The sequence below is a fragment of the Streptopelia decaocto genome (genome assembly GCF_964273445.1).
Source record: "Streptopelia decaocto genome assembly, chromosome: 16".
Taxonomy (NCBI): Eukaryota; Metazoa; Chordata; class Aves; order Columbiformes; family Columbidae; genus Streptopelia; species Streptopelia decaocto.
The window spans coordinates 4,016,103-4,030,856 of NC_138671.1; the positions used below are offsets into that span (position 1 = coordinate 4,016,103).

The 14,754-nt window shown below is 46.1% G+C and overlaps 1 protein-coding gene across 5 annotated transcripts in view; it reads right to left on the reverse strand.

Moving 5' to 3' along the window:
- Positions 1 to 14,754, reverse strand: part of RAB11FIP4 (RAB11 family interacting protein 4) — a 93,904-nt gene that overhangs the window by 41,160 nt on the left and 37,990 nt on the right. Inside the window, exon 1 of one of the 5 annotated variants that reach the window (XM_082067335.1) lies at positions 4,271 to 4,314. The exons of the other annotated variants lie outside the window; for them this stretch is intronic. Within the exon in view, the coding sequence (XP_081923461.1) occupies positions 4,271 to 4,279 (9 nt within the window). The 5' untranslated portion in view covers positions 4,280 to 4,314. Of the gene's footprint in view, positions 1 to 4,270; positions 4,315 to 14,754 lie in introns of those variants that run through there. 5 annotated transcript variants of the gene reach the window in all.

Below are 14,754 nucleotides of genomic sequence, written 5' to 3' on the forward strand. Positions count from 1 at the left end.
GCTACTGGAAAACCTCCTGAAAGGTTTTGAGTTTGAAACAATCCATGACCTAATTAGGTGGCACTGTTACTGGAGAATAGAGGAAGGAACAGAAAGAAAGGAGGAGGAAGATAAAGCAGGGAGAGACGGAGAGGCCTAAATACTCAGCAGATCAGTCCAAACTAGAGCCGACCAAGGCTGATGCTTTATTCGACACGCATGAGCACGTTCTGTGAGGGACGAGGGAGGTGCAGATCAAAGGGGACTTGCTCTGTGCTTGTGGAGCATGTTTTATACACCGAGATCAATGAGGGAAATGGACAGGAAACATCACATTTTATGGGGCTCTGGAATGAACAAGTAATATCCACATTGGTTTCTATTACTAAAATATATTTTTCTCTAAGGGGAAAAAATGGGTTAGGAGTCCCTAAGCAGCCTGGGAGGAAATAAGTATGACAGTGAATTGGGCCAAGATGTGATACGGCTGTGATCTCTTTTGCATCTTTCCCAGAATGATTCCCCATCAGTCACGACACAAGCGCAGTTCAGAGGCAACTGGCACCTTTGAACCAGGAGGAACACGGTTCGTGTGCATGGGTTACTGGGGCGACACGTAGCTGTTCTCCAAAGGCCTCTGTGGGAACAGGACCAGCAACTCAAAACCAAGCAATTCTACATTCCTGAGGCCATCACAAGCAGCTGCAAGGGAGTAATCAGGAATACCCATGTGGATACTGCCATGGAGTGCACAGACACACTGTGTCTCCAAGGCAGGAGGCCCTGGAAAGCCCAAACCACCTAATCAATAACACACTACACACAAGGAGCTTCCCAAACGCCATCTGAACCACCCTCTGCACAAGGGAGCAAAGGGACATACCTCTTGTCACAGCTCTTATATTCCTTCTTAAACAATGACACATCAGACCCTTTGCCAGGATGCACCGTCCCCACGCTGACTTCAGTGAGCTCTGCTGATTTAAATGGCAAGATTCTGGTCTGAAATCTCCCAAATGATACTGGAAGTGGAGAAGAGCCGGGCCAGCCAACTCCTGGTCACTTCTCAGCCAGAGAGGCCATGGCTGGAGCCACAGCTGGCTGCCCGCGGACACCCTGCGGAGAGCAGCTCGGGCAGCAGCGGGGCTGATGAAATGCAGCCGTCTCATCTGGCCGCCATTCAAGTACAACAGCCCCTACTTGAACTACACATTCATTCAAACAAGGAACCGAAGCTACAAGGATCTGGCCCGACCATCGGCTGTTACCACACGTGTGAAGCCTTTGAACTGAGTTTCTTTAAACTCACAGTCCTCCCCACAAAAAGCATTTGTATGATTGTCCGATCAAAGAGCATCGATAAATTGAGTCCTGACTTCTATTCCTCCCACTGCCTCGTTCACTATTCCCTGAGGAGCGGCTCTGAATTCTTCACTCACTGTACTCTGTGACTAATCTCCTTCAGCCCCACAAAAGGAGCTGCCGAGAAGAGCTGCCATATCAGCATGGGTGGCACGGAGCGGTCCCGGCCCCTCGCTGAATGACAAGCAAATACACTCATCTCGCAGGCAGCTGCATGAGTCATTGCCCTGCACAGAAGCCACACGGGCTCTCAGCATCGCTGCAAGCTGCTTTCCTCAGGATGGAGTTTTAGGCGACTGAGCTGAGGAAGAACTGCAGGTGAGGGAGCCACAGCGCTGCCCTGGCCTGTCCTTAGAGGACCATGGCCAGCCCAGCCCTCAGCTGTGCCCGCAAGTCCCTCAGCTCTACACTAACACGTACATGATACAAATATGAATCTTCATCATCATCTGTGCATGTCCTTGCCCTGAGACGTTCAAACCAGGAGTGCAGCCACACCTGCAGTGTGCACACACCTGCAGTGCTGACATACCTGCAGTGTGCACACATCTGCAGTGTGCACACACCTGCAGTGCGCACACATCTGCAGTGCTGACACACCTGCAGTGTGCACACATCTGCAGTGCGCACACATCTGAGTGGTGACGTACCTGCAGTGCACACACCTGCAGTGCGCACACACCTGCAGAGCTTACCGTTTGCATCAAAGGCACAGCAACAGGTTGCTATGAGCACCGAACCAGCCCATCATGCCCACCCAGCCCACGTCCAACACACACAGGCATGACACATGCCAGGAAGAGAAGGTTGTTGGGGGGCCCCTCTTTACCAGCAGCAGCTGCTGAGCACAGGGAAATAGCTCTTTCCCTGAGGTTGTACTGGAAAGCTGTGACATGGGCTAGAGATGAATTCTGACACTCCGACCCTAAACCAGTCATGCAACCACAGCCGTGCCCCCTCCTTGGTTTGCGATACCTCTGCAGGGCCTGTATTTCCACAATCACTTTTTACTCCATTGAAAGCAAACATGAACACTTCAGAAAGTGGAAAAGTTCAGCGCAACAAGCGCTCACTGCATATTCTAGCTCTGGATAAGAAAACAGACATCTTGGGAAACACAGCCTAGCCCAGCTGAAGTTCTCATCTTCAAAACAATACTGCTTTATCACGATTTCTGTCCTTGGTGCAGGAGGAGCAGCACCGGCTCGCTGCCTGCCTGCTGCAGCGCCCGCAGGAGGCACGTGGGGCTCGGGGCTGTCCCGCTCCCTCTCACACACACGGCTTTGCTGGAGGTAGCACCGCATACACAATGCAACTGGCTCATTGCTGAAAAGAAAAAGCTGACAAAAGGGAAAGAGTCAGGCTCTGCTTTCCCAATCTGTAAGGTTTCCTAAGACCCATCTCCTTCAATCTTGTACCATTCGGTTCATGGCTAGCTAGAGCAGTTTCACACTAATCAAAAGCAGACTTCGGTATATTTCAACTGTAGCTTTTAGCCTGATTTACATCCCTGATCTACAACACACTTAACAAAAGATGACTGCTGGAGGAAGGCAATTGATCATTCCTTAATTTAAAGTTATACTTACCGAGAATGGCTGTGGAAGTCTCTATGAGAAACTGCAGGGTCTCCAAGCCCATCTTCTAGCAGCGCAGTTTTCTTTCTCGCCTTTGCACAAGTGGGATGTGAAGCCAGAGCCGGGACACGCTCTGTGTCTGTGCCTACGGGGGCTCTCAACTGCGTATCGTTGCCAAGACACCCGGGGCAGCCTCCCAAGCCTCCAGATCTCGCCCTGGCTAAGGCATTCCTAATCAAATGCTCCTTGCAACAGGAGCTTCCAGCACTGCCACGACCACCACAGAGCTGGGAACAGCATCATTTTCTTTGATTCAGGTAAAGCTAAACTTCTATGCAGTGTTTCAGCAGTTTGAAATATTGCTTATTAGCGAAACACTTCCTATCTGGAATTGCAACAAGCTCTCTATGCTAGTCTTAGTTTTGAAACAAATTTTCTGTCTCACCACCCTGCTTTGAGCTGCTCAGAGATCATAGATACAACAGCAGGATAGAAGTCTGTGTTCAGGTTTGATGCTGAAGTCCGCAGTGGAATCAACCATTTCTGAACAACTAAAAGAATCTGCTATGCCAAAATTTTATGACCTGCAGTTGCAAGATTCTTGACCTCTGAAAACATACGGGATTCATAAAATCAGCTGCTGCATTAACACATGCGAATAAGCCTTTGCATTACAGCAGCAGATCCTGGAGTCAGGTCTCGTGATGCCAAATGATGGTACAAATTCACAAGGTCTATCCCAAAGATCTCACAGCCCAAATTACACTATGTATGAAGCTGCACTGAGCAAGAAATAGCTAAAGTAAACCAGTTAAATATATCTTCCCAGTAGGGCCTCCGTTCCTGATTTCAAGTAAGTGTTGTAAAGGAGGGTTGGAAGCAAAATGCAATAATGGCAAAGAAGTATCAGGGGAAGATAACTCTGGTTTTGCATATGGGTTTTCACACTTATTTATACTCCCAGAGATACATTTTGGAAGGAAAAAAATAAACTGCTTCTCTGCCTGCTCCTGGCAATGCATTTGCATTGAGCTCTGGGGTGTGCAACCTTCAACCAGTTTCATCATTCAGCCCAAAAGAGATTAAGCAGTAATAGTTGTGCAAATAAGATGATCATCTGTTAATAACACTAGTTACGGACACCTCAGGGAGCGAGACACCTGAGACAGTTCAGTTCTTTACAGGCAGATGCTGAGGCACATCACGCTGGAGCAGCCGAGGATGAAGCCAGTTCTCCCCAGAGCTCGGATGTGCGAACTGGGGGGAAAGGGCTCTCCGCTCCACAGCGAAGACTGGCGAAGATTACAATTAAATAAGCCAAGCATGATTAAAAATGTATCTCTCCCACTCACCATTTTCATGAATGTTTCAGAAGGTCTAAATCTGAGAAGGTAAATTAACTCCTTATCTGTTCACGCTTCGAGCTTTTTAAACAGCAGGCCTGAAGTCTGGAAAAAATTCAGCAGGCAGCAATTTTTTACCCTTACATGGGAAAATTTGCCTAATAAAACACTACGATTTTATCAGACTGTTTCCTTCTGTTTCCTCTCTAGCGGGTAATGGAAGTTACACCCACTACTTAGCTTTGACATGTGTAACCCAGAAAAGCCTCAGTTTGCTGTAAAAACACCGAGTGATACGTTTCTTTGTTAGAAGATGTTGTGGGGCTCTTGTCGCATTTTTCTAAACACATCAGGAAAAGCTAAATGCATTGTTAACAGCTAGCAGAAAAGCACCACGCATTAGCCATTCTTCTTCTGAATGGAAAAGAACAATTTCTGATGAAATATGGTTCCTGTTCTATTCCTAGATTGCTTTACTGGATAGCTGCCCTGTCTTTCACCAGCCTCAGGCTCAAAGTAGGAACTATGTAAAAGAGGTTCTTAGGACACAGTTTAGTGCTACAGTTGGTCAGGTTATGGTTGGACTCAATGATCCTGAGGGTCTTGTCCAACAGAAATGATTCTGTGATATTCAGATACTCTTGAAAAGAATTGAAAGAAAATGTGAAAACTCTCACTGAAAGATTTTTTTTTAAACTGGGGTCAATCAGTTTCTTAAATGTTTATGCAATTAAACAAATCTGTTAAAAATCCAGTCAAAACGAAACTCTCCACGCTGAAAGATATCAAAATGAGATGCTCTGAAATTTAGACTTAATTTCCTTTCTACTCAGCCAAAAAATTGTCAGAATTGGACATTTCAACTTCAACAGAAAACAGCTTTACCACTGGACTTGGCACCCTGTCCAGTCTCAGCTAGAAAGGCCAGCATGAGAAAGAGAAGTTACAAGATACCCAGAGAAAAATCGCGCCAAGCTGGCGGCACAGCCCAGGGACCGGGGCAGCAGCGTCTGGAGCTCCCAGCGTCCCCCCACAGCCACGTGCCGGGTCGGTACCCGCTCCTGGTCCTTCTCAGGGTCTGTGCGTGACGTGTGCTGCTCTGGAACCACCGCTGCCCCACTACGGGATGCATCTGCGATCAGCTACTCCCGCCTAGCAAGGGCCGCTCGCCGTAATGCTGCTTTTGTAGCCCAGCATTGTATGGCAGAAAGGCTTCAATCTGCCTCCTCAATGCCTGTCAGAACGCACTAAAGCTGCACTATAGCTGAAGTTTCTCCTGGTGCCACAGCAAAACTACAGCTATTTATAAGCGATCGTATTTCTAGATTGCACTTCTTCCTAGTAGGAGATACAAAGACATGTATAAATGGCAATTAAATAAACCACAATAGATTGTGTTAACTACTGGTAACTAAGAAGCCACCTTGATCCCTTTCTGCATTTAAGATATTCACCACATGACACTGAGGCCTCAGCTCACAAAGACTTTTCAATTTGGGATTAAACATGTTGCATTGGAAACAGCTCTGGTAACCCACGGCAGCAGATTATAGCTGGTAAAAAAAGAATGAATGGCAGAGGGAAGACAGGAGGGGATAAGCGTTTGCACTGGGAGAAGGGGCGCAAAGGAAAAATACTGTTTTTTTTTTTAAAGAGTTTTACCATCTTGCCGTATTCCTTGGAACTGCCTAACCATGGAAGAAGAGAGAAATTATGTGGACTCACAAAGCCTGATTCCGCTTGCTGGAGCTCCAGTTCTTGAAACAAGATCAAAATCTGGAAAAAATACCATCCTGAGAGAGACTTAACAAAAAACTGCATCAGTAAGAATGAGATTGAGCCCCAGCATAACTGGAGAGGACAGACCCGGACAAAGATCCGAAGTCTCCCCACAGCACATGGCGGAGGAGCCAGTTTTTCATGGGAATACTTTATTTGCTTCCAGCTTGCATGATTGCTTCTGAAAACACGGTTTCCTCCTTTCAGGATTTTCTTGCAGAAACTTTTACTAGTGACTCTCCAGATGATTCAGATTTAGCCTTAGAGACTATTTTTAGCTGCTTTTCTTTCAGCACATGTTTTTGGAGAGTCCCCGCTATTTATGTGGTCTCCATTTCCCTCCCCTTGGTTTCCCTAGGGAGAAGCTCCATGGGGCCAGCTATTGAGAGCAGAGCTTGCACATTGTCCCTGCTTTTGTGTCCCTCACACAGCAGAGCCCGTCCGAGGATTTCTGAGGTCAACAACAGCAGTCTTTATCACCATGAAGGTAGATAATGGAAAGAAAACAAGCCAAGGAAAATCACACACACTGCAGTTCCTCAGGGTGTTTGCAAGGCCATCCTGAGGCCGGGCTGGGCAAAGGTCTGGTGGTCTGGACACAAGAATAGAGATGCAAAGCTGGAGGTGTAAACATGCAGCAAATACAGACAGAGGCAGCTGGGTACAACTGAGCACTAAAAAGCATGAGAAAATTGCCACAATTTGTGTGGGGTAAATCTGAGACCAAGACATGAAGTTATCTCTTGTTAGGGTCACACGGCTTTAAAAAAATGGGAGATATTAACTCATCGGTGTGTCCACGGCCACATCGTGGTAGGTGTACGTATGCCATTGGAGCTGGACTCTGATATCTTAAGGATTAGTTTTATAGCTTTGATACAGATCCAGAATACATGTACCTAAAGAATGTTACCAGCCCAAGAGGCAGCTGCACAAGCAGGAAAGTGGCTGCATCAGCCTACATTGATTTCTTTCATCTACGGGAACAGTGTCAATGGATTAAATCACTTTTGCACTGGTAAAGTCACATGAATGAAGGCCTGTCTTACTTTTAACTATTACCCATACAAAAGCCTATTTTTATGAAATATGAGCTTCATATTGTTGAGGTTCTCGCCTGTCTTCTAAATGTGATTAAAATTTTTGAATGAGTCTAAGTTTTTGACGGATGGAAGTGCGACTCATGTACACACACATCACAAACATTGGGAAACTGACCTAAAGCATAAGCAAACCAGCTGGAAGTAGAGGTGAAAACACACTCAAGGTACAAATATTAAGGAAGCTTTGAAAGTAGTTTGTAATTTTTATCTTTGTGGTCTTCCTTGGCTTGTAAATCTCTCCTCTGCCATGGAGAGATTCAACATGCTCTAATATATAACCTTGCTTTTTAAGAGCCTCTTGTATAATATATTGATCCCAAAAGTATGGCTCAAGCTCGCTAGTTTATAATCTGCTAGGTTAGTAAGAGCTCATAGGGATCCAACATATGGATGTACTTCTGAGCACATTAACAGCTATAGTAGAGAAGCTAAGTCTATTAAATGAGCAATGGAACTGGTCGTACTCCTTTCTTGTTGCCAATATGGCAATAATTAGGGCTGCTGTGTAGTTCAGTAGACTAAAAGAACTGGCGGACCAAATTAATCCCAGGAGTAATTCAAGGAAGACAGAGGAGTTCCACCAGGAGTCATGGCCCAATGCAATCCTCTGCTCGAAACCCTCACTTGAAACTATTAGCTATTTGCAGGCTAAAATCTAGGCTACTAAATGGTAATTAGACAGCTACATGGGAAATAATTACCTGATTACAAGATGATTAATTAGTATGCTGTCAAGCTACGATTATCCTAGCATCTAGGGAATACACTGCATTTCTTCTTTGCTCCTTACAAGATGATGACGGCAGCATAAAACATTTCTGCCCTAAATCCCTACGGAAATTAACAGCAAAAGAGCACAGACAGTAGTGCTCAGTGCCCAGGGATTTAATGAAGCTAGAAATATGCAGAACAGACTGACACAGCCCAGTCCTCTCACAGCAGGTCAAAAACAGACACGGAAACATCTTCACAAAGAGCAAGAACCAAGTATGAGATCCTACCTGCATCATCCCTCAAATACACTGAGCGCACCACTCCTGACCACAAGCACGCAACCTGACAGTGGGAGAGAAGAGATTTCCGGCCACCCATGTATGGCAGCATAGGCACCACACTTCATGACCATCAGCTCCGAATCAAACCTTGCAAATCATTACAGATGCCTGCAGCGACTGGAGGGTAACAGCACATGTACCTCTGGCCCTTGAGACACCAGGAGAAGGGCAGGAAGGCTGACACGATAGGGAGAGGCAAGATTTCCAACACTACCTCCTCCTATCAGAATACAGCCTGACCCAATTAGAACACACCTGTTTTACAAGGGTGCAGCAAACTTATAAAGCTGCCCTTGACTGTTTTTATAAAGTAGATTTGACACGTACTAATCTTGCTAGGCTAGCACCTTCATCAACTAGCACAGGTCAGCAAGAAAGGCATATGCCTTCAGCACCATCGCAGCCAGAGCTTTGATCTTTCCCCTGCTGTGGCAGGGCAGCCCTGCTTTGCTCTCCGCCTTCCATTTGAGTGGGCTCTGCAGACAGATGAACCAGGAAAAGCATTCTGGGAAAGTATTAGTCTGTGGAATCTGGTATCGAATTCTACCTACGCGCACAAAAGTACTGCTGAATGTTGTATAAATATATGCTCAGAAATAAAAGCTGCGCCAGCAGACAGAGCACCAGCTGAGACATAGGTGCAGGTTCCCACTCGGCGGACGTGTCCCGTGCCCACAGTGGGATGCAGTCACCGGGCTCTTCTGGAAACCAGTCGGACTCTGCCACCTACCTGGGCCTTATCACTGAACAGCTCAAGTTATCTTCTTCAAACTTGGGTTGAATAACAATTTCCCAGCTCCCAGAGGAGCTGTGAGGTGAATTCATTAGAGCCTATGAAGCACTTTTATAGTATAATGGAATAAGTATTGTAGATAGTTTTTATGCTAATTCCTTCATCTACATATCTGTGGCCACCACCTCCAGGAATTTAACAGATGTACGGTATGCAGAATAAACCTCTCAGAAGAAATAAGCCTCTGTACCAAGTTTGCAGATCATTTCCACCACCTGTGTAGGGTCACCTCCAGGATAACTGAGAGCAGTGATTGCAAGATGATGGTGAGTGACAGTCAGTGCACAGAGCCTGTGAACTGTGCTGCTTCACACATCTTTTGCACCAGCTTTAGAGGGAAGCAACCAAGGTGGAACCCCTTTGAAAACAAAGGGCAGGCTCTCCCAGCTCCCTGGGACATGTGGTGATGTGCAGGCAGCCTCTCCTGCCTCATCCACTGTTCCAACGAAGTTTCCCTCCTGCTGTATGTACGCACCATTAGCACTTCTCACATTCAAACCCTTCTGCCTGGCCAGATCCTGTCAGATCCTTAATTCCACACAAACCAAAGCCACCAGGTGCCCAGCCCCTTTGGAAGCCACAGGAATTAAGTGCCTGTGCACACTGGTGACACAAGGCCTCCGGGGCCTCCTGACCATCACCTCCCTGGGGAACACTCAGCATTGCAAGCCAGGCATTGAACTTTGCCTCTGTGTTACCCCTCAGCTAGACAGCTCCCAATTAATAACTTTGTGTGAGCCCAACTGGCTCTAGACAGTATTTTCAAATGTGACCACTGTGAAAGGAAAAAAAAATAGGTCAAGAGGATTATGCGGGGTGACTAATGATTGCTGCATGCTGGGCTGAGATGTGAAGTCTGGCTGTGTTTTCAAAGGTGCATAATAATATGTCCTTGTCTGACCTGTGGTGCTGTTGACACTTCTTCTGTGTTGATGCCTTCTCACAAACCCCCATTAGGCTGGAAGCTTGAACGCCCACCATGAATGATGCCAGCAGAGTGGAAGGGCTATCACACTTTGCAGAACTCCCATTTAAGTTTCACTTCATTTCTCAAAAGCCAGGCAGCAGAGGCCATTATTTAACTGTCAAGCCCTTTTGGAGCTGTTTGCTGAGGGAAGTGGCTGCTGTTGTCAGGCTGTGGGGCACAGTGTGTAAATACACAGCTCCTGGAGCTGGTCACAGATAAGGGGAGGGGGCTGTTCTGCTCAGCACAGCTGGCACATGCAGTCAGGAGAACACACTCTGCCAGCCAGCTTACCATCCAAATAGCCAGAACGAATAGTTTTATCCTTATTTTACTGATAGGGAGGACAACACAGTATGATGGAAGGCACAGTTCAGGTGCTCTGCCCAAAAGTCACAGGATGTTTGTAGCAACAGGAAAACGAATTCAGCTGTTTTCTCTCCTGGTCCTGTGTTTAGCATTAGAGTCCCTCCAAGTATACCTTTTGTTGGCAGGGAAGCTAGAATTCATTTTTCGTATCTGACAAATGTTTATTATACAAGTATTTGTAGCAGTCTCTCCATCCTGGTCACAGAAACATGTCCCTTTCTAGCTACAGAAACTGGAAGAGAAGGCAACTCATTCCCCACAGGAACTGTGGAGCAGAAAGTGATGCAACAGCCTCAGAGTCACAGGGAACAGCCTTTTGTTTCTGCTACAGTCTCTCCATGGGTAAGAGTATAAATATAACCACAGAGAAGTCTCCTCAACAAATGCCGACATAGCAGGAAAAACATCACCTTTGGTTCAGCTTAACTGTGAGGAGGATCTGCAAGACATTTTGCCTCTGATGGCAGAGGCCAGCGCTTGCATATGGGCTGTTGGCAGCCTGGCAAAAGCCGGGTGTGATGACGCCAGCCTGGGTGACGCTGGGCCCCAGACATGGAGCAGGGAACACCAGTGCAAATCTGTTGTAGGAGGCAAGATACCTTCTTCAATTCACATAATGTTTTTTTCAGAAGGCTGTGGGGAAAACTCTCAGCTTTAGGAGCAATACAGCTGTCCAATACAACTCATGAGTGTGGGCAAAGCTGTGAGAATACTAGCACCATCGAGACCCTTCTGAGACACCATCACATTGATTTTCTACAGCTTTTAGGCAATGTTCACACTTACACAAAGAATGATGGAGTGCAGCATGTATGTACATCCCATAGTTGCATTTCAAATGAGCTTATGTTTAACTCACATGAAATTCTACATTGGCAAAAGAAGATAAATTCCTTGCTATAGCAAGAACAGTCAATCTTCTGTGATTTAAAAGGTACGGCCCAAACAAGGTCTTTCAACAAGGCATTGCAAAGTCTGGGCTCATTGAGACCTGGGCTCCCTTCCTCGCTCCCCGAGGTGCTGCTCAGAATGTAACAGAGGATCCATTTCTGCCCTATTGTTAGAACTCCGCAATCACAGGCTGAGAAGAAGAATTTTGCACAAGCTTCTTGATTTAGATCAACCCAAAAGTGACAAGAATACCCTTTCTGCATTTTTTTTAAAGAAAATCCTGCCAGAGCCAACAGACCGATTGTTCCATAAATCAATTTCTTTCCCAAGTGTAAAATCTCCAATCGCTCATCCCCCCTCTTTCAGCCTAATTAAATAGTGAAGAAATCAGCTGTATTGTCGATGGCTTTGGTGCTGCACAGACACTTCTGAACGTATAATATTAAAAGGAAATGAAGACAGCAAAGAAGATTCCCCCCAGCAGCTGCACTGAGACTAGCAGCACAGGAAACATCCGTGCAAAATGAAGACAGCCCATGACAGCAGGGTGAGCTCAGACAGGGGCCTGTAGTGCCCCACGTCCTGTAAAGAACAGGTCATGGAAGGGCCCTCCTTCTGCTAAATGCAATGTGGCTTTCTCTACTATTTCAGCAGGGAGTAAACTACCTCCAGTTACCTTTCAAATTCTATTTCCATAATCATGTCAAACTAAAATACTGAACTACTCTTAAACGCTGATCCCTGCCCTTGACACTTACCTCTCCCTTCTCATTAATCATGTTCAATATGGAAGTGTTTAGATGCCGTGAGAAAAGAGGTGCTGTGAGACAGCGAGGAGTTGTCAGCAGGGGGGAAGCTTTGGGACCCCACATCATATAAGAAGCAGTTACAGATGGTGAATTACCTCAGGAAATAGAAACGCGTGTGGTCCATGTGGTTCTTGTTACCCACAGGCTCTTGTGGAAGCGGCAGGAGTGCGAAGGCAGCCCCAGCCTCCAGGAAGGCAGGAACTGGGTAGAGGATGTTGGGCCTCCCTGAGCGGACCTGCCCGAGCTGGTCCCCGGGGGCTGTGCCAAGAGATGAACCGCGAGCAGATGAGGGAGGACGTCCTAACACAGTCTGAGATCCTGGGAGCTGACCCAGGAGAATCCTCATAAGAAAGAAGACATTGCATGTAAAGGCGAGACTATACAGAATGCAAGTATCTAGAAGTCAAACTAAATATGAACATCTGGTACAGTAAATATTGATACACTCCTAATAGTGCTGGTTTCTTCCCTTTCCTATCTCTTCCTTCTAAAATGAAGCGGCTCTGTCCCCCCAGGGAAGACGTAAAAGAAGAGCTCCACATGACAGGCACTACTGAAATACAATCAAGAGAGACCGCCTCTTTCTGTATAGGTTTTTGATCTAATGAGACTACATACAACCTAGAGGAAAGACACGTCACTCAGCAGTACAGCAAGTAATGCCCTGGCTCTAAGTCAGGAAAACAAAAACACAGAAGGAACATAGGTTTACGTCTTTCATGCTCCTAGGTTGATTTTCACCATCTAAGAACCTGATCAACAGTTCTTAGTGGTTCCTAAACACCCCTCCCCATTCTGGACGGGTTCCCAACTTCCATGCGCCAGACTTTTCCATGAATGTGCCTTAGGGCATTGTAACCATATGGTCCATCTCCTGATGGAAGACACATGCCCTAGTTACCCCAACAAATCTTCCTGAATGACATTAGCCTTCAAGGACACAGTAATGAAAAACTCATTGGAGCAACAAGCAGCAGTGATTTTTTCAACGTACCCATGCCATTAATAAATGCAGAACAGCTACCAATACAGGAAACTTCTTGGGGAGAATATATAAAAATAATTCAGGTTCTGTCTATTGCTCTATCCATAACCAAAACAAGCTAAACATGCCCTCTCTGCTCCTGGAAGAAGGTAGTAACATATTCAGTATGTATAAGTCGAAAAATTCCCCCCATTTTAAATGAGTTGTTATGAATGAATTTCTGCTGTGGGCAAGAAAGTTTACCTAAGTATTGCACTATTCTATAAAAATGGCTGGATAAAGCTCTACAATATATTTACACCATATTTATGTATCTGGGATGTATCTATCAAAGGACGCAGAGCCTGCAAACTTTCTCTCTTCCAGTCATTACCCTGCTTTGGCTCTACATGGTGCTGTATAAACACATCCTGAGAAACCCTTTGCTCCAAACAACATGTCGAGTGACCAGAGACTCATGTAGAAAGGCAAGAAATGCCCAGGATTCACCCTGGGGACGTCTCCTTGCAGGTTCTTGGGCTCCATGACCAAGAACAAACCAAAGACTCTTGCAAAGCCAAATTGTTTGTTATCACAGTCCTATTTACACAGACTGGGAGAAGCTCCAAGGAATCCCCTGTTTGAATAGCTCTTTTTACCTTATTGTGTCTACTTCACGCATGCCCTTTCCAAACACTTTCCTGCCATGGTGGTTTGCGACTAGGCTGCCAGGTTCACACTGTCAGCCCAAAACACTCATCAGCATTTGCGTCAACTCTGTATCAACATTGCCATGGCTATGTTATTATTCTTGCAAATAGCTTATCATAACGCTGAGGACCAAAACAAGCCTGGGATCCAGTGTACACATCCACCTAAATAGGCTTCTCTGTCTCATAGTCTGTTCCCCAGCTGATACTACAGTCAGCTGGGTAATTACGATAACAGTTTGGACAAAAAGGTGAGCCAAATAGCAAAACTCCTAATTAACAAGGTCTCTCAGGGGCCTGATTAATCTTGCCTGGACTTCTGGAAACTTAGAAAATGTAACAGTTGACAGTTTCTTTCCTATTTCCCATCTGTTCAGACGGTAGCTCTTGGAGTACGGACTATTTCACTCTACATATAAGTGCTGCCCGCAGGTGGCCATCCTGGGACCAGGTGCTACTGCCATGTACCAGGTGGCACTGCCCCACCAGTGTCCACACAGCTCCCAAACCGGTCCAGGCTCTCCAGGACTGCATCCCATGGAAAGGAATGATCTGCCTCTGCCACCCAACTTAGGATGAACTCCAGCAGCCTCTTCTTGGCAGGCAGTCGCTCAACAGAAGCCGCATTTCTCCGCATTCTTATTTTAGACAGGGCCTCTGTGTCCCTGATTAAAAGAAGGTCAAATAGCCCATCTCTCTTTTTAATTTTTAATCGCAATTTCATGCTGTTATTTCAGCTGCTGGAGGCAGTGTAGCACAAATCCCTCAGGAGTAATTCCTCGATACTCTCTTGTAGGCTGGCCTACTTTTTCTTCCTGTTCAGTTACAAATTGCTTATCGCAGCCCAGATGTGTGACCGCACTGGCAAACCCTGTCTCCACCCAGACAAATACAGCATCCACTGCAGCATGTAAAAAAAATCACGTTTTGATTCTTCTCCAGCTTCTAAAAATAGAGAAGATAATCAAGATTTAATTTTTAGCTCTGTGAGCCCAGTTGAGTACCATGGTTTAATTTGGAACAGTTGCGCAGCCTCCGGCAGGACTCGTTGCTGGG